General features: G+C 36.8%; 2 protein-coding genes across 3 annotated transcripts in view; one reads left to right on the top strand and one right to left on the bottom strand.

The window, feature by feature from the left end:
* Positions 1-19,279, bottom strand: part of LOC137005681 (uncharacterized) — a 1,355,627-nt gene that overhangs the window by 321,235 nt on the left and 1,015,113 nt on the right. The window lies entirely within an intron of this gene.
* Positions 7,122-18,537, top strand: LOC137006936 (zinc finger protein 271-like). Of its 2 annotated transcripts, XM_067368108.1 has the most exons (3): positions 7,122-7,343; positions 15,690-16,142; positions 17,047-18,535. In XM_067368108.1, exon 3 carries the CDS (start codon positions 17,052-17,054, stop codon positions 18,045-18,047), a length of 996 nt encoding a protein of 331 aa, XP_067224209.1. In that variant the 5' UTR covers positions 7,122-7,343; positions 15,690-16,142; positions 17,047-17,051; the 3' UTR covers positions 18,048-18,535. The 2 variants fall into 2 exon arrangements, with proteins under 2 accessions (XP_067224209.1, XP_067224202.1); XM_067368101.1 differs by lacking the exon at positions 15,690-16,142 and having other exon boundaries at positions 17,047-18,537.

The raw sequence follows: 19,279 nt of genomic DNA, 5'->3' as shown, positions 1-19,279 counted from the left end.
CCACGATATACAGAACATTCTCAAAGATATAGAAGAAAATGAATAAAAACATTTTGGATCAATAAACTTTAAAATATATATATATTAATAACTGCAGAAAGGCCACACTGCAGATAGATGTACATTTCATATATCGGCAAATCAAATTACATCGGCTAAATTGTCTGTGCGAGCTTTAACTAATCTGTGCAACATTGATGCACCAAAAAACAAAAAAATTTAATTAAAAATTATAATTTTTTTTATCAAACATTAATTTACAGAATTGAATTAGAACAGAATATACCGTTCTAATAAATGAAAATAGCCTAATTAAAAAATGAAATATGATCAAGTCAAACTGCAAAATGCCTGAAGTGCAGGGGAACATATATTCAAAACACAAGCCAGAAATAGTTAAAAATAATTTGGAATTTTTCTCAATTCACGTGGAGGGTGTTTTTTTCCATGTGTGTTCCGCGCGTTATCAGACTCACGTGTTTGCAAACAACCTATCAGCAGTAGGATTCAATTAACCATTAGAAGAGAAGGTGAAGGAGATAAGGAGAATGGCGTCGCCTGTAAAGCAAGCGAAATTAGAAATCAAGGATGATGATACAATTTTTGGATGCATTCACCATGTCAGTGAGTGCAAGGTGTCTTTGGTGAAAAGACTTTTTAACGCAGTGCTACAGACCAATCGGGACGATTTCAAAAATATGGCGAAAATATATGCATACAGCATTCATGCAGGCTGAGAAGAATCAAAGCCCCATCAAAGTCAAGAACTTCACTAAACGGATTGGTAAGTAGAGTTTACATTATGATGTTTTTAGTGTGTTTATATTTAAATAAACAGTAGTGAATGTGTGGTGGAAGTAAAGATAAAAAGCTTTCATTAAAATTGTTTTTAGGACAACTTAAGGTTAGTTCTACTAATATTGAACTTTTTGGAAATATTAGGAATGTTTCAGTACAGTAATTAAAGCATTTGTTTGTAGGTGCACAAGGTGAAGGTTTTGAAGTGTATTGTGGCAAAGAGACTCAGGTGTCGGTAGTTGAGAGGCTGCAATTTTGCTTTAAGGAGCTGCCGGAGAAGGCAATTCCGGTGTTGCCAACTTAGCGACTTTGTCGCCAGATTTAGCGACTTTTCAGACCCCTTTAGCAACTATTTTTCAAAAAAGCGCCTAGCGACAAATCTAGTGACTTTTTGGACAAACCTCAGTAACTTTTCAAATGTCACCAGCACTGTCCTGTGAGCGCGAGGTCTTGCTTTCCCGCTTACGTCACACCTCTCTCAGCGTCTACTCTGTTCATTCGCATCTGGTGTGAACGCACCATAATAGATAACGTAGCATAATCAGATGCAGCTTTATTTTTACTAACAGTAATATAGAATTTTCTCCATCATAGTATGTTAAAATGAATTGCATGTCATCTATCAACACAAGCCATCCAGCATTTAATATGATATTGTAAAATCGATCTATCTGTGTGTAACAGTGTCTCACAGCAGCCGCCGAGTGAACGCACAGAGTAACGTTATAACATCATTTTCAACACACTCACATGTATCTAATATGATAAACAGAGCTGCGTCACCTCATGCTCATGACCGGAAAAGCGGAAGCAGCCCCGGCGACTGTGTCATAATAAAAGCTCCGCTGCTCGTGTGTTGGTCAATCGCTCCAGCGGCCTCGTTCAGCTCCCACAACACTCGGCACTGCTCTTCTTCATACTACAGTAATTTTAATAAATCGCATCCATGAACATGATTTCTTCCCGAGTCCTATCCCTATTCTTTTGCACAAACTAAAACTTGGCGTCATGAAGATACTGTTACGGTAGCTGGTACATCAAGTGCACGACAAGGAGATAGAGTTATAATAAGACTTTACTAGGAGATAAACTGGAATCCACAGGAACATATACCAACATGACATGAACAATACCAGACAACACAAGACTGGGAACACAGGGCTTATATACACAGTAGAGATGCGCGGATGGGCTATTATTTCATCCGCAACCGCATCACAAAACTCATCATCCGTCCGTCATCCATCCGCACCAACGTTTTTGACCAATTTTCAAAACCTCACCCGCCCGCCATCTGCTGATTGGGCGATGCAAGGCGCTGCTGATGACAGCCGCGAGACTAGAAAGCTCTCAGAATATCAGCAGTGAACTCCGTCTCCGATTGGCGCACAGGGACAAAATAAATAAATAGCCTAAATTAAACGCACTGTACTGTACAATATTTTAATTGTAGCCTAATAGAAAACGCATTTTGGCACATCATTTCAACATGCTGCTATTTAGCCTACTACTAAATGCCTATTTCACTTTATTTTTTAGCAAATAGATAGAAAGCTCGAATAAAATAACGGGGCCATTTACAATTACAATTTATAATTTTCACATTTGTAGTTATCCATAACAACCCCAAACACTTACCATTGCCTTGTACATCTAATTAATGGGCACAGTTTAATGTGAGAGTTCACACAGACAGCCCCCTGTAACAAACACAAAACCTTCTTCACTCAGCTGGTTTTCCTGACCGTTAACTCCATGTGCCTCCTTTTGTATCAACAGTCATCAGATTGGTTAGATTAGATTCAACTTTATTGTCATTGAACAAAGTACTGCATGCGTCTTGCGGAAGAACATTGTAACCGGCGCTACTTCTCTCCGTTTATGACTATGGACGAGTCACCCAGATCCTGTGCTACTCCATAGCGGCGGCGACCCGCTGGACTAAAATAGTCTGATAATAAACACTTATTATAGGCAGGGTGCGATTTGTGAAAAAAAAACAGAGTGGGGGATGTTTTGAAAAGGTTTTTTTTTTGAAAATTTGTTAAAAACCACAGTGGAGCTATATACTATTTTTGGCAGCTGTTACATAAACATTTTTACAAAAAATCTGATTTAACCTTGAGATTTGAAGTATTAGATAGCTTAGATATTTGCAACACTACAATGACACTAATAATTCTTCATTTCTGATAGAATTGCGAAATCAATCGGTAGTTATTAATTGAATAACGAGACACAAATTTACATTCAATCGCATTTGGTCCCATTTATTTTCGATCACAGTGCATACACATACAAACTTTAAGTCCAAAATTGCGCACATTTGGAGAAATACACGTTTACCTCAGATTTCATTAGATATAATATTAGCCGGGCCGCACGCCGGGTTTTAATTACCGAGGTCAGAAAATGTTGTTTGCTAGGGGGGTGCGGGGGCATGGTCCCCCGAGAAAATTTAGATTTCCCTGGTGTACATATGTGCATTTTAAGACGTTTTAAGGCCAACAAATTGGATAACAATAGCTTTAAAACCATGTCAACAAATACATGCATTGCACAGTTTTGAGGCAGCTTTAATCGCATGTTGGTAATTTCATGACTTAACTTACAACAGAACAACGACGGTCATTGCTCGTAGTTTCTTTTGCGCTTTATTTAAGCTATAATAAAGTAATTATGCAGCGCGCCGGTGCATTTGCGCATGCAATTCTTGAGTGCACGCCACGAGCACAGAATAACGGCTGATTGGACAGTCATGTTAATTTTTCTGAGTTTTACCGACATAGCCTGACAGCATCTCATCTGACCTTAGTTCACTGTTGTTCAACTGAAGCTCCTCGTCACCTGTAGCCTATCTTTTCCGTGCTCGTTTGACTTGCGCCTGGCGCTGAGGTGAAGTCAGAATGAAAAGTGTCCCGTTTGTTGTGTCGTAAAGAGACAGTTCTATATAAACACAGCATTTTACTTGGCGATGTTTTAAAAAAAGATTTATATTTTTGGTATTTTATATTTTAGGGGTGCTGAGCTCCTTTTTAGGGGTGCTGAAGCACCCCTAAAAAGGGGCTAGCCTCGCCCATGGATGTAGGTATAGTCAGATAACAATATTTAACAAATGTATACATATATTTTTAATTTGATTGGTTCAACCGCCCGCCACCCGCCCGAATTTAATTAAAATATTATTTCATCATCCGCCCGATCCGCGGAGTCCGCGGCTGTAACCGCCAACCGCGCATCTCTAATACACGGGATAACAAGGAGGGTGATTAGAAACAGCTGGGTGTGATGATAATGGTGATCAGTTGCTATGGTGACAAACTGGTGGCGGGAAATAGAACAACAACAAGTCCAACAATGAGTCCAAAACAGAGTGCACATGTAACAGATACTCATTTGTCCGCTAGAGGTTGCTAGAAGCCTATTCAAACAATCATTACATATTGTACCTTTTAATTTGAGGAAAGGAAATGTGTTTGTGGGTTGTGTACATTTTATTGGATACGTGATAGTGATTGAAATGCATTTAGTGAAGGCGTGGCAATTATTATTATATTTAGTCTAGTTAATTATTAGTATATTTAGTATTTATTGAGTCTGCATGTTGTGACTGTCTTAATTCTAATACAAAGATTATCTGGTAAAAAATAGTTAGATTTCTATGCATTCTGTGATTATAGACAATGGCTGTTCTCAATATGCGTCCTTGTGTTTTTGCTCTACGTCATCATCAACCGTCGAACGCAAGAACAGAGGACACATGAAAGTACCCGGATGTGTTCTTGATATCGAGGATGCGTCGAGTGCAGACTTGCGCGCTGAATTCGCTTGAAGCCCCAGAAATCATTGCGGCAAAACAATGGCGGAGGAAGAAAGCGCTACACATAACTACGTTTTTAACGTTGTCTTAACAACAAAACCCCAAATATACATTTACATATGTAACCCCTCACCCAGGTCCTACTCGCCCCGCTCTGTGCAGGCTCAAACCTTGGTCTCCAGCATGGTAGTCGGACGCTCTATCAAGGAGGCTAAAGGCTGCAACCTCTAGCATCAGTCGCTAGAGCATCTCTTGAGATCATAGGAGTGAGGTTTACTCGCACAGCAACTACTAGCTGGCCTCCGTTACACAAATATAATTTAGATGAGGAAATTTGGTTGTTGACAAGTCAGGTTACAAGTTTATGTATTCCTCAGAACATAACGTTAAGCGTTTTAATTAAACTACGCTAGCTTTCATTCTGAGGTCATTGTAATTAACTAACTTTAATTCAATTAGCTTACCTTAAACCATGCTTAACTAACTTTTGGTTAATCTGTTATTTAACAATAAAATCTATTTTACTATAAATCTGTATTCGTTAGGGAGCAGTGAAGAGACGAGCGAATGAAGCCCTCCTCACTGGAAAAACAAACTCATCCAAGTCTGGCTGGGAGTAAGTAACACTCATTTTATTTTGTATGGGTTTTTTTCCCACGTAGAAAGCGAAGTTCTCATGACCTTGTGCAATGTTCCCTAAAAGTTCTCTAAAGGTGACGAATATTCCGAACCTTTACAGAACACTAGGGACGCTCCTAAAACGTCCTCTTTTGGTAATGAAAGCGCTGCAGTTCAAGCTTCCTTATATGAATCATTCCATTTTGGTTATTTTATGGTCACATTGGGTATTTTATGGAAGTTAACACAACATCCTATAGTAATAGTCCCCTAAACATTCCCAGAACGTCCTGAATGTTCCCTGGAGGTCCACCAAATAACGTCCCCCAAACCTTAAAAGAACTCCACATCGTGACCGTCTCGGAACGTACTGGGAATGTTTCTAGGCAACATCCTTAACACCAGTGGAGACGTTCTGAGAATGTTCTGGGAACGTTACTAGGCAACATCCTTAACACATCAGTGGGAACGTTCTGGGAACGTAAAATTTCTAGTGGGTTTTTTTCTTGCTGTGATTTATTTTAGTTACTGTAGTTTCCTGTTGCTGATTAAATGTCTTCTCTGTTCAGGGTTTGTGTTAAGAACGTGGCTGTTCCAGTTACAGCTAAACAAGCAAATATGTGAGTATAATTATATAAATTGTGTGCGAGTATAATTATATAAATGTTTTTTTTTTCTTGTAATAATAATAATAATAATAATAATTATTATTATTATTATTATTATTATTAGCAGCTGAGGGACCCACCACCAACAGGGAAAGGGGTAGAGGCAGGAGGAGTAACAGCTGCCACCTGACAGTGGTATTCAGAAATGGATGCTGTGCTCCAGCGGCAGCATTCAATTAATCCGATTAAATAGTGCCTGCTTCCTCCTCTGCCCCCATCCAATGCAGAAAGAGGCAAAGCTCTACTGAGCTCACTGACCTTCAGCGTGAGCAGGCAGAGAGAAATGAGGAAAGAGAGAGACAGGCAGCTGCTAAGAGGAAGAAAGAGAGAGAAACTTGTTAATAAGCTGTAATAAAATTTAGTTGAGATGACTATGATGGATTGAATCATTTATTCATTATTATATTGAATTATTTACAATTGCATGAATGAATGTGACTCACCCTGTTATCCTACACTACATAAAACATGAATAATTGCCAGCCCAGCCACTAATTAATAAGACGTTTTTAAATGTGTGTGAACATACCTGAGATTACAGCTGAATACATTAGGATTACATACAACACACACACACACTCAGAACGAAGATGAATTCATTACATTGTAAGTGAATTATTTAGTGGAGGACTGTCGACATGATGCACAGATGTTGGCATTGCAAACGCGTCTGCTGTCACCCGGTAAGATGCCCCACATGAAGGACTCGAATCTCATGGCTCCAGCTGTGATGCTTTCTCCTCGTCTGAATCTCAGTGAAGGCACTGCATCTTCTTCAGAAAAACACACTCGTAAGACTGGCACTGGACTGTTCAGCATAAGTGTACATAAGCATGTGTGTTTTTACTGTAGGCCTAAATACAATCATCATGTTTAATATATGACCACACTTTATTATGTTGAAATTTCATTTTACACTTTTAATAAATTGTTTTCTATGATCATAATTTAGTAATTGAATGAGTAACATTTACAATAAAAATATTAAACTCTTAGCCTACTAAAAAAATTAAATGTTTTGTTTACTTGCATTATGTCATATTATAGGTAACCAAGTTGATATGTTGACAAAATATACAATAAAAAAAAAGACAAAATACAATAAAAAAAATTACAATAAAGGTCGCCTGGCGAGACCGTTTTTTGAGAAACAGCCAATGCTGCGTGTGAACATGACTTTTATTTTGAAGTGACGACATGACGTCATAAGACTGCGCCGCGCTGCTGCATCTGTTGTGATTCTGCTGAAGAAAGTAAGAAGTTAAGCTGTTTTAATCGATAGAAACAGTTAACTCTGTTAATGATTCTCTTCTTAAAGATGGCGTTTATTAAAGATGAGAGTGAAGACATTAAGATTGAGTTTAATAAAGAGGAGTTTGACGAAATAAGGATTGAAGAAACATTCAGAGTGAAACATGAAGATACTGAGGAACAAACAGGTTGGTTTTATTCTCACAGCTGAACTGTCATTTGATCATTATTAAAACGTCCAGCTCTACAGAAATAAAGAATATACAGAAATATAATCTTAGTGAATATTACAGAAGTAGCCAAAATAAACTAATTATTTTCTGCAACATTAAACCCAATATCTACTTCTGAATAGAGAATAATGGAAAATATTATTTTCTGTTCATGCTCAAAAGTGCTGTACTAACATTGTAACATACCTGAACATAAATAGCTGTAATTGAACATTAAATCAAACAATAAATAAGTTCTATTTAAAATATTTTGTACATAATCCCTATATCAATAACCATTTAACCAGTAATGAGATTTTTGAATAGGATTTCAAACCACATATGGATGTAGTTCAAAACAGATTTGTAAAAAATCACATTTCATGTGTTTTATTTTTTTATTTATTTTTTGGGGAAAAAGCTGGCTTCTGCTGATGAAACTGCAAACTATTCTTCAGTAAAATTTTCTTCAATTTATTTAATTTTTTTTAAACTCTGACTCTTTATTTAACATATCTGGTCTTTAACTGTAAAATTTCCCTACAGTATGAATAGCTGAACTTACAGTATGTCAAAACATGTCAAATGTAAAAAAAAAACAAAAAAAAAACAGCATCTGCTTTTAATAATAAAAAAAAACCCCAAATATTTTATTCTACCTTCATGTGATCTTTTTATTAACTCTTTAATGTGGCTGAATTTCATTTAAAAATAGCAACATTTTGAACAATAAGCTGAGAAAATTGAGCTTTTTTTTTTAAAGGCCATGTCTGGATCGGATTCATAGCTCACGCTCCAAATCTCACGTTATACTTTTGATACCTGATATATTATCTTACACCTCTTCATGGGTTCAATATTTCATTCAGTAACGTTAAAAAGCTTCATAAAAGATTGTTGATTAATATTTGATGATTGCGTTAGTTGCATGTACTTGATCAAAGCTTTTATCGTTTGTTTCTGCTTCTTCGTCTGATCTTGATTCAGAGGTTTTGTACTGATTCAGATGAGTAATAGAACCACTACCATATATGATGTTTTATAACAAAGTTCGAGAGGAACAGGTTCAGATAATTAAACTAATTAGCTCAGGTGGAGAGCATTCAAATGAAATCTGGCAGATTTATTGCAGAAGTGAAATAACTTATGTAAGTGAAACAGAATAAAAGTTATAGAAGTTATGAATAAAAGTAGTTTATGAAAATGTAAAAATACAATATTTTATATTAAATATATATTTTAAACAAGATTTACTCTAAAATTCTGAACAAGTTGTGTTCCAAATTTCAGGTTGATATCTCAAAAAATGAGCTTTCAGTAAGATTTTGTTTGGGTGCAGTACCACACTTTTTTACTAGATGACAACCAAGCTCCATTACTGACCATATAAAGGCGCCTCCATTTCCATGTATGGTTTGAGTGATCTGAACCATATATTTCAATTATTTTCATACAATTTATGAAGTAGACATTCTATATAGAAGTAGTATGGGAAGTTTGGCAGAATTTGATATGAATTCAGCCTCTAATAAACATAAAAACATGTATGTGGGTTATAGATCCCCGCCACAATCATAAATGTATGTATTGTATGTATACATAAATGTATTTAAAAAATATATATATTTTTAGACCTTTTTTTTTCTCCAAAAATTGAATGGATGTTATCTTTTGAACTCCTGGCATGAAAACAAACATGTCTCAACCAATCTTTAATGATTTTTCATGTTCATTGCCATTTCAAAATAAAGGTCTGAACATGCCTTATGAGTATGAAAATATGCTTGCTACAAATTGATAAATTACTGCTCTTCTGTAATTTATTTTGAAAATCATGTCACGTTGATTTCATGTCACATTTTCATTGGCTGGTCAGTAGACGTAGGTCGTAGCAGCAAACGCACTGTGAGATGATCATGCTGAATTTATGACACTGTCAGAAAATGATCGAAGGCTATCTGTCGCAAGACCGGGAAAACGGCCGTCTTTTAACCTCTCTCAATGTACGACATAAGACCACCGATTCAGAGCCACGATCACAGAAATCGCCATGATTGTTTCACGATGGCAATCTTTTGTCTGGGACAGCCAAAAATCGTGCGGCGTATCCCGGGCTATAGGTAATATCATCTTAAAATAGAGAATGAATAACAAAATATTTACAATCACATATTGTAACCTTAATTAAGATTAGTGCTAATTCAATTTACATTTTTGTCTAATTGAATTTAATTTGTTGTAATTATTCTTCTATTTGCATAATTAATTGTCTGTCTTTAGCATATTTCTAGCATATCCTTTTACTCAGTCTGATGCTCAGTGGATCTCCTTCACTCTCTGAGTCTGCCTCAGTTTCATCTTGAAGTGAAGTATAATGCATTTAATTTCATATTATAAAGCATAAATCTATACAATGTGTTCCAAATTATAACCCAAATGACACATCAGTTGGATTTCAGTAAAATAAAATTATTTCCAGTCTCAGACAGCTTTGTTCAATAGTTTGCCAGGTCTTCTTTGGTAAATGGAAAACCTAGCCTACTTAAATAAGTTGTTCTGCATTATTAAGCATGTCATAGTTCTTGTGCAGTATGGAGAGGAAGAAAGATCTTTCTGAAGATGAAAATCATGAAACAGTGCAATACCCTGAAGTCATGAAAACAATATTGTGCAAAAACTGAACAGAGATTATTGAATTGTTAAAGGATTCGTGAGTGATTCAGAGCACAGAAGAACTCAGTCAGATAAAGGCTTATTAAAGGAAAGTTTGTCAAATTAATTGTATTAAAGGATTAGTTCACTTTTAAATAAACTTTTCCTGATAATTTACTCACCCCCATGTCATCCAAGATGTCCATGTCTTTCTTTCTTCAGTCGAAAAGAAATTAAAGTTTTTGATGAAAACATTCCAGGATTTTTCTCCTTATAGTGGACTTCAATGGGCACCAAACAGTTGAAGGTCATAATTAGTTTCACTGCAGCTTCAAATTGTTCAACACGATCCCAGATGAGAAATAAGGGTCTTATCTAGTGAAACCATCGCTCATTTTCTGAAAAGATTTAAAATTCTATAAGTTTTAACCTTAAATGCTCATCTTGAACTAGCTCTCTTATTCTTCTCCTCTATTAGAATTACTGCCCTCCACAGGCCAAAGTTTGAACTAATTGTTATGCTATTGAACTAGCATATTGCATATAAAAACTTTGGCCTGTGGAGGGCAGTAATACACTTAGCAGTGTCTACACTGCCAGAATTCTAAAAGAGGAGAAGAAGAAGAGAGCTAGTTCAAGATGAGTATTTATGGCTAAAACAATTTTTTTCAGAAAATGAGCGATGGTTTCACTAGATAAGACCCTTATTTCTCATCTGGGATCGTGTTGAACAATTTGAAGCTGCAGTGAAACTAATTTTGACCTTCAACTGTTTGGTGCCCATTGAAGTCCACTATAAGGAGAATAATCCTGGAATGTTTTCTTCAAAAACTTTTATTTCTTTTTGACTAAAGAAAGAAAGACATGGACATCTTGGATGACATGGGGGTGAGTAAATTATCAGGAAAAGTTTATTTAAAAGTGGACTAATCCTTTAAGAGGGCAGCGAAAGTGTTGAGCAGCAAATAAAGCTGTTTGAGTCTCAAGAACCTCTCTATACAGGCTGGCAGTTGATTTTCCATATAAGACCTGGCAAACTATTCAACAAACCTGTCTGAATACAATAAATACTGTACCATTTAATAAAACCATGGTTTCTAGTGTATTGATTACCATTTCTATTTAACCACACAAATGCTATAGTTAAACTGTTTTTGTAGCAGAATTATAGTTAATTCGTGGTTACCATGGAATAACTACAGTAACCTTTTTTTTTTTAAAAATTATTCGTAGTAAATCCATTGTTAATTTTCGTTGGCGTGCTGGAGTTTTGAATATGTTTGCAATGATGAAGGGCCTTTAGCAGCCTCCCTTCACTATGCCTTGGTCTTTTTTTGTGAAAGCATTGTTTTTTGTCTACCAAATGTGCCAACAACAGCAAATTTGGTGTTCTTTATATTATATAAGTTTGGATAAAATAATGTGATTAGAAACAGATTCTACTTCTCTTCCAAGAACGCGAATGTTCTGTACAAGTTGTTAGCACTATTAGAGGCACAGGAGCAAAACATTACCGACAGAAATACAAAAACAAACCACCAAATTACTACTTTCGCAGCCCAACTACTGTCTGTATGTGGATTATAATGCATCTACCTGAACTTCTGGAACTGTCATCTCCACACACTCGCCTGAGCATGGACAGACTGTGAGTGATGCTGGGCAGCGAGCAGGAAAACACGGAGCGGATTTACAGAATTAGTGGATCTTTAGCGGAGCGATAACAGAACACTTATGGAAATCCTGTCAAAGGTAGAGGAGGGGGTCGAGAGGGGCATGGACACCTCCGCAGATGAGGGCAGAGGGGCAGTGGTTCTAGCACCAATTCTCAAACTTGACAATTTCACAGAACTCAAAAATGTACTGGAAAAAATTATTGGCACCTTGACAATTTTAAGAAATAATTTTCAAGCATGTGATGCTCCTGTATTTGGTATTTAGACACCTGTGGCAATATAGTAATCAGCCAGTTAAAATGGAGAAAAGTTGACTAAACCTTTGTGTTGTGTCTCTCACTGAGGATGAAGTGAAGAAAGGAAAGAAGTGTAAAGAAAAAATTGTGGAAAAACATGGACAATCTCAAGGCTACAAGTCCATCTCCAGAGATCTTAAAACCTCAATGTGGTGAAAATCAAGTTTTTAATGTTGTTCATATGTCTGTGTGGTGTTTTAAATATGCTTTAAGACAAACCATATGCAAATTCATAAGTCAGCACCATTGCTGAGTATTTTATGTTTAAAACTGCAGTAAACCAAAAACCTGCGGTTTGAAATCGGTGGTGTTTGTGACATCACAGACTACCTTGTAACCAATCAGAACAACGTGCCGGTGGGCTTTAGCATATCATTAACGCTGACTGCTCTGAAGCAGGAAAGTCTCGAGAGAAGCCAGCTTATACTGGTAAATTTTCTGTTGATATGAAAATTTGAGTCTATTACGATGTTATGATGAATTATAAGCCTTTCTCCTCTGATGTTTTGAGTTGTTCAAAGCGTTTGTAAGGATACTGATTGTGAGAAGGCAGCTGCCTGACTCTCGAACAGGAACATGGTTTGTGTAACATTAACAACACATTATTAGCTGTTTGATAACGTAGTCAAGCAAAAGGCTAATCATATTAATCCATATTAATTAAAGACAGAACTGTCGCAAGCGTTGTGCCAAGTGCCAAAGTAAAGTGACAGCTGACTTGAAGTAAAGCCAATAAAGTTAATGTTTTTGTCCTTCGAAATACTTTAATACTATAAAACAAAGATAAAACAATATTGCTCCGAGCGTGTGCATGTGACTGTGATTCATGTGCAAATGTCAGTTAGTGTGGAATCGCACAAAGTTTTGAGAGAGATATTCAGTCCATTATAAATTCTGATTTTGGCCGTCTCTGGAATGGATCAAACCATAGATATTAGCCTACTTGATGAGTTCAAGTAAATACGCTGGAAATCCGCGTTCATTCAAGGATGTGCATTTATTTCATGTACGGACAAAACACAAACAGCAAATCGTCACTGCAGCAACAGTAGCCTATAGACCTTATTTACCAGAGAAACAAGTGCGCCACCATCTTTAGAAAATTGTCTTTCAACTTCCGTTTTTGTGGTAGCCCTATATATTTCTATGGCATCGCTGTTAAAGAATAATTAGCTGGTGAAGTGGATTTACCTGTTGTAGAGTTAATGAAAGTTATCATGAGCATTGTTATGTTTAAAGCAGATGTCTTAACAAATGTCAGTAGACCAGGAAGATTTTAAAATGAGCAGTTAATTCATAAATACGTAAGATTGCTGTGGAAATACAAACCGGAAGTCAAAAGACAACTAGCGCAGTGCTAAAAAGGGGCGGGGCTACATAAGGTCTATACTCACCGAGCTGCCGTGAGCGAGTGGAGTCGGGGCTAATTTGCATATTCATTGATCTGTGTATATTAAATGAGGCAAGGGTATAGAGTTACAGTCAAGCTATTTTAAGGTATGAAGAAAAAAAAATTTCACTTGAATTTTTTTTAAATGTCATTTTAGTGATCAAAGATGAGTTTTAAGGTAAAAAAATAATTTACTACAGGGGGACTTTAATGTTCCTGTGTCCACTTTGCGCAATATCATCAAGAGGTTTACAGCCCATGGCACTGTAGCTGGCCTCCCTGGACACGGACGGAAGAGCAAAATTAATGGACAATTACAACAAAGGATTGTTACCCACTGCTGACACCATAAAAAAGTCTCCACCAGAGGTCATGGGTATTCCAGCAGGACAATGACCTGAAACACACTTCAAAAAGCACTCAGAAATAGTTACAAACAACTTACACTACAATGTATTGTAGTGAGTGTACAGCTTGAATAAGTGTAAATTTGCTGTCCCCTCAAAATAACTCAACACAGCCATTAATGTCTGAACTGCTGGCCACAAAAGTGAGTACACCCCTAAGTGAAAATGTCCAAATTGGGCCCAATTAGCCATTTTGTCTCCCTGGTGTCATGTGACTCAATAATGTTACAAGGTCTCAGGTGTGAATGGGGAGCAGGTGTGTTAAATTTGGTGTTATCAATCTCACTCTCTCATACTGATCACTGGAAGTTCAACATGGAACCTCATGGCAAAGAACCCTCTGAGGATCAGAAAAAAATTATTGTTGCTCTACATAAAGATGGCGTAGGCTATAAGAAGATTGCCAAGACCCTGAAACTGAGCTGCAGCACGGTGGCCAAGAGCATACTGTAGGACCAAAATCAGTTAAAATTAAATAATTAATTTATAGGGAATTATAAAGAGTCATTTAGTTTACAACCGAGCAACTGAATCGTCTAGCGTTCATCTGCTCAGACCGCAATAAGCTCTCGTAACGGATGTAAATATCCAACTATTGTGAAAACCCTAATTAATAGCTCAGTAACAGGATCGACAGTTTAAGACATTACATTTGAACACAAAATACAAGACACTTTCTTTTAAAATCTACAAGAGACTGATTATTCTAATACAAACTAATCTAACACAAACTCGCACAAACATTCATACACGTTGCAGAAAGAAAGGACATCTAATTATTAATCTTCATCAACTGCATTTTTTTGCCAACCTGGGGAGATCTGGAGAAACTTCAGCCATGAGTCAAAAATTATTATGGCCTCCTTACTAAGTATTATGCAAGCCATTTCATGCCAGCCTGTCACTGGGTCTAACATTTACAGTATATTTGGGGGAAGAACCTAGCGCTATGATTGGTCGAACTCTTCTTCTTTTGCTGTTGCTTGATTTGAGGACTGTGCGTGCACAGAGGCGTCACCAGGTTTTTGCGTAGTTTAGAGTGACAAATCGTACCAGCGTACTTTGAAGTCAAAATGCGTATCCGCTACTCAAATTGCGTACAGGTTGGCAGGTCTGCTTATTGATAGAACGGTGGACCACTTTACCTTCTGCCTTGTCAGTCCCCTCACCTCAAAATCTACCTCCTCAAAAACGGTAGCGTTAGCTAGTAATTTTCCACCGGAGCTTTAGCTAGCTGGCTAACGTTGCGTTCTCTCCTGCTGTGTTCAATGACTCAATTCATCAAGCTGTAGCTAACGTTAGCTAAGTCTATGTCAACAGAGCTCCTGGGTAACTTAACTTAGATATACCAGAAAATATTAAAATTATTGAAACCATCACTCACCAAATTCAGTCAGGTAAATCGTCAAGGCCAGGCGTGCTTTCAGCTTCTGATGGTGGTCTGCACTGGTGATGCAAGGCCCTTCGCATTAATATTCCATGCACTCGCGCTCCCTTCTGGCACGCGCACCTGTTCGCAGTTCACTGAATCTCAGTTTGAACTAATTTTTATATGCAATATCCTAGTTCAATAGTATATGACAATTTAGTTCAAACTTTGACCTGTGTTAGGGCAGTAATACACTTAGCAGTGTCTACACTGCTATAATTCAAATAAAGAAGATGAGAGCTAGTTCAAGATGAGTATTTCTGGTTAAACTTATATAATTTACAATTTTTATTCAGAAAATGACCGATGGTTTCTCTAGATAAGACCCTTATTCCTTGTCTGGTATCGTTTAAAGCTCTTTGTAGCTGCACTGAAACTGTAATTTTGACCTTCAACGGTTTGGAGTCCACTGAAGTCCACTATAAGGAGATATTACTTCTGACATGATTTTCCTCCTTTCAAAAACGCCCAGGAAGTGACATCATATGGGCTCTGTGGCGACCAGGGCGGGCGAGAGCTGTGAAGGAACTGCGCGAGGCCGGTGGCGCGAGTGATAATGAGCTTCACCTGTGAGGCGCAGCGGCCTTGAGTCCCTCACGGAGGAGCTCCGGGAGCATAAAAGGAGGAGCGACGACAGTGAAGAACGAGAGAGGATCAGGCCTGGACTTTATTTTATGTTTTATTATGTTTGTGTGACCGGCAGACGTCCGCGAGGGTCTGCCGGCTTTACTTTCGTTTTGTTCTTTGTTTATTTTGAAATTAAAGTTTTGTTTAATGTTCGCCGGTTCCCGCCTCCTCCTTCCCATACTTACTGTGTTACAGGCTCTTTCTACAGCATGATGGGAGGACAAATAATCTCAATCCATTGTCTCAGTTTTTACACAAATGAATGACTGCATTCATCAACCCTGTTACCAAAGTTATTGTAAGGAGAGATTTTGCTCAAGTTGCATTAAAAATAAAACTTGAGCAATAACACTGTTGAAAACTGGATTGAAATTCTGGTAACACTCCTGCAAATTGTGAACCAGATATGAAACAAATGTAAAATAGTTTCTCAAGGTTTCTCAAACTGACCATATGTTAAAAATGAACATTATGTATCATTGTTTTATTGTTTCTCTAAATATGCAGAAGTGCTTGAATCTTTCTAACATGAATGTTGTTCAGCATCATGAATGAATGAAGAATAAACACCAACCTCTTTGTTCTTCAGTCGTTCATGATGCTGAACAACATTCATGTTAGAAAGATTCAGCTACACATTTAAATATGCAGTTAATCTAATATTCAACAAATGGTGAGTAAAGTGAGATTTGAAAAATGTTCATATTGATTGTCAACATCAGGTCAAAATACATAATATTTTATATCTGGTTCAAAATTTGAAACAATGTAACCAAACTTTTTTTTTTTTTTTTTTTCAAAATAAAGTAGTAATATCAGTAAACACCAAACTGTATCAAGGAAATTCACTTTCCAAAATGGCTGACAGGGTTTTAAGCTTGACTTAAGGAAAATCTGATTTATTGTTATTGATAAAGTTGTACTTTTCATAAAAAGTAGAAGTTATTCATAAATAAAAGTTGGTGTCAAAATATGTCAATAATTGTGTTTCATCAGCATATTTAATAGTTCTCACAACAGAAACTTTTGATTTGTCTATTATGTTTTAAATATAATAATTGTTTCAGGGACATATAATAAATATATAAAAAGGCAGTTGTCTACTTCAGTACATGAAGGTTCACTTTTATGTTCTTTCACTTCATAATCCTCATTTTGAATTACTTTAATATACTGAAAATTAACTATTTTTGTAATTTCAGAGCTGATGGAAGTGAAGGAGGAGAGTGAAGAACTGAGTGAAGTGGAGGAGGAACATCATGTCAAACCTGGAGAAAAACCTTTGAGTCGCTCAAAGACTAAAACTACTTTTTTAAAGAAAAGAGCCAAGAAATCTACAACCTGCACTCAATGTGGAAAGAGTTTCTCAACCAAACAATATCTTGAGCTTCACATGAGAGTTCATACAGGAGAGAAGCCGTTCACTTGTGATCAGTGTGGGAAGAGCTTCACACAAAAAGGACATCTTAAGGAACACATGAAAGTTCACACTGGAGAGAAACCACACATATGTGATCAATGTGGGAAGAGTTTTACAACAAAACAAAGTCTTGAGATTCACAGTACAGTTCATACCAGAGAGAAGCAGTTCAAATGTAATGAATGTGGCAAAACATTTCTCTGGGCATCAAACCTGAAGAGACACCTGACAGTTCACACAAAGGAGAAGCCACATTCATGTTCTGTGTGTGGAAAGAGTTTTTCACAGCTGTGTAGTTTACAAGAACATCAGAAAACACACACTGGTGTGAGAGAGTACATGTGCTTTGAGTGTGAAAAGACTTTTACTACAGCAAACAGTTTAAAACAGCACCAGAGAATTCACACTGGAGAAAAACCTTTCAAGTGTTCACAGTGTGACAAGAGATTCAATCAGTCATCATCTCTGAAAACACATGAAAGAATTCACAGCAGAGAGAAGCTGCACACGTGTGATCAGTGTGGAAAGAGTTTCAGTCTGTCATCATATCTGAAAAGACATGAGAGGATCCACACTGGAGAAAAACCTTACAAGTGTTCACACTGTGACAAGAGATTCAGTCAGTCATCATCTCTGAAAAGACATGAGAGGATCCACAACAGAGAAGTGGCACACACGTGTGATCAGTGTGGAAAGAGTTTCTCTATTAAAAGTAACCTGAAGATACACATGAAGATCCATGCAGTGGAGAAACCACATCACCACAGTCTGAAACCACAATAAGTAGTTCATCTTTATGTGCTGAGAAACAAAGTAGTTTCCTTACAGCCACAATAAGCGGCAGGACAGTTTGGTGGTTGCTTAGTGTCTGCTTGGAAAATCTGAATTTTCTCCTGAAACTACAACAGAATGATCAAATCACTGTTAAAACAGACTGTATGGATTTTTCCCTTAAGATCAATGTGACAAACTAGTGACTTACACTTAGTGAACAAACTGCCATGTTTCTTTCTATTATTGTCATTTACAACATAACAACCTGTAATTGACAATATTACCTCGCTGTTGGTCCTCTTCATTCGTTCCATGATAAATCTCCCACTATTTCCCCATCATCATTCCTTCAATCATCTGTAGTAGTTATTGTACCTGATCGTCTGATTTACTCCTGATATTGAAACAGTAAAATCGTCCAAAAAAATATTGTTTTAAGTGTGTAAATGAGTCTTAAAGCAGAAGCATGTGAACTTTATACCCACTGGAATAAACAACTGCAATCATTAAAAAAAACAACTCTATATTAAGTTACAAGTTATCAATCCGATCTAAACAATGATCAATCAATATTGGAATTAAATGTTTTAATGTTTGACCTGAGAGCCTGTTCACATTCAAACTGGATTGAGTCTGAATCAGTGTTTTATTAGTGAATTAGACACATGTTTATCAGATGAAACTTGCCTGCAGTTTCATTCCTCACTGAAAAACACATTCACACTTACAGAAAATTCACTTCAACACAGTTTGATCTGAATCAGGACAGATTGATGCATTTTACTGAAGTGTGTCTCTCTCACCTCTGAACATGCTCTCATGGCTGTAATGAAAGAAAAGAAGCATTGAGCATCATTCATAATATTAATGAATGTTTCATTGATTCACACTATGTGAGTTTGTCTTCACATTGAACTGCAGCTCTAATGATTTATAGTTAATACCAAATAACATATTCATCTGTTTTAATGTTTAAACAGAAAATATGATTGAGTTGTTTAGAGAGATTGAGTTGATTTACTCCATCTGCAGAATCACAGATGAATCTTATCTGTAAATCTCATGATTTCAGATTCACACAGTGAGAAGTGATGAGACGATCAGAAGAGAAAGAAATAACAGGATTGTAGGATTTGGACTTTTGAATTTTATCTCTAGGACTGTTGGAAAGGAAACACTCGCCCTGGTGGTCCGGTCAGAACCCAGGTTCTTTCCTTTAATGACTTTACTGAAGCATTTGT

The sequence above is a fragment of the Chanodichthys erythropterus genome, chromosome 3 (genome assembly GCF_024489055.1).
Source record: "Chanodichthys erythropterus isolate Z2021 chromosome 3, ASM2448905v1, whole genome shotgun sequence".
NCBI lineage: Eukaryota > Metazoa > Chordata > Actinopteri > Cypriniformes > Xenocyprididae > Chanodichthys > Chanodichthys erythropterus.
This window is presented reverse-complemented; position numbering and strand designations above follow the sequence as displayed.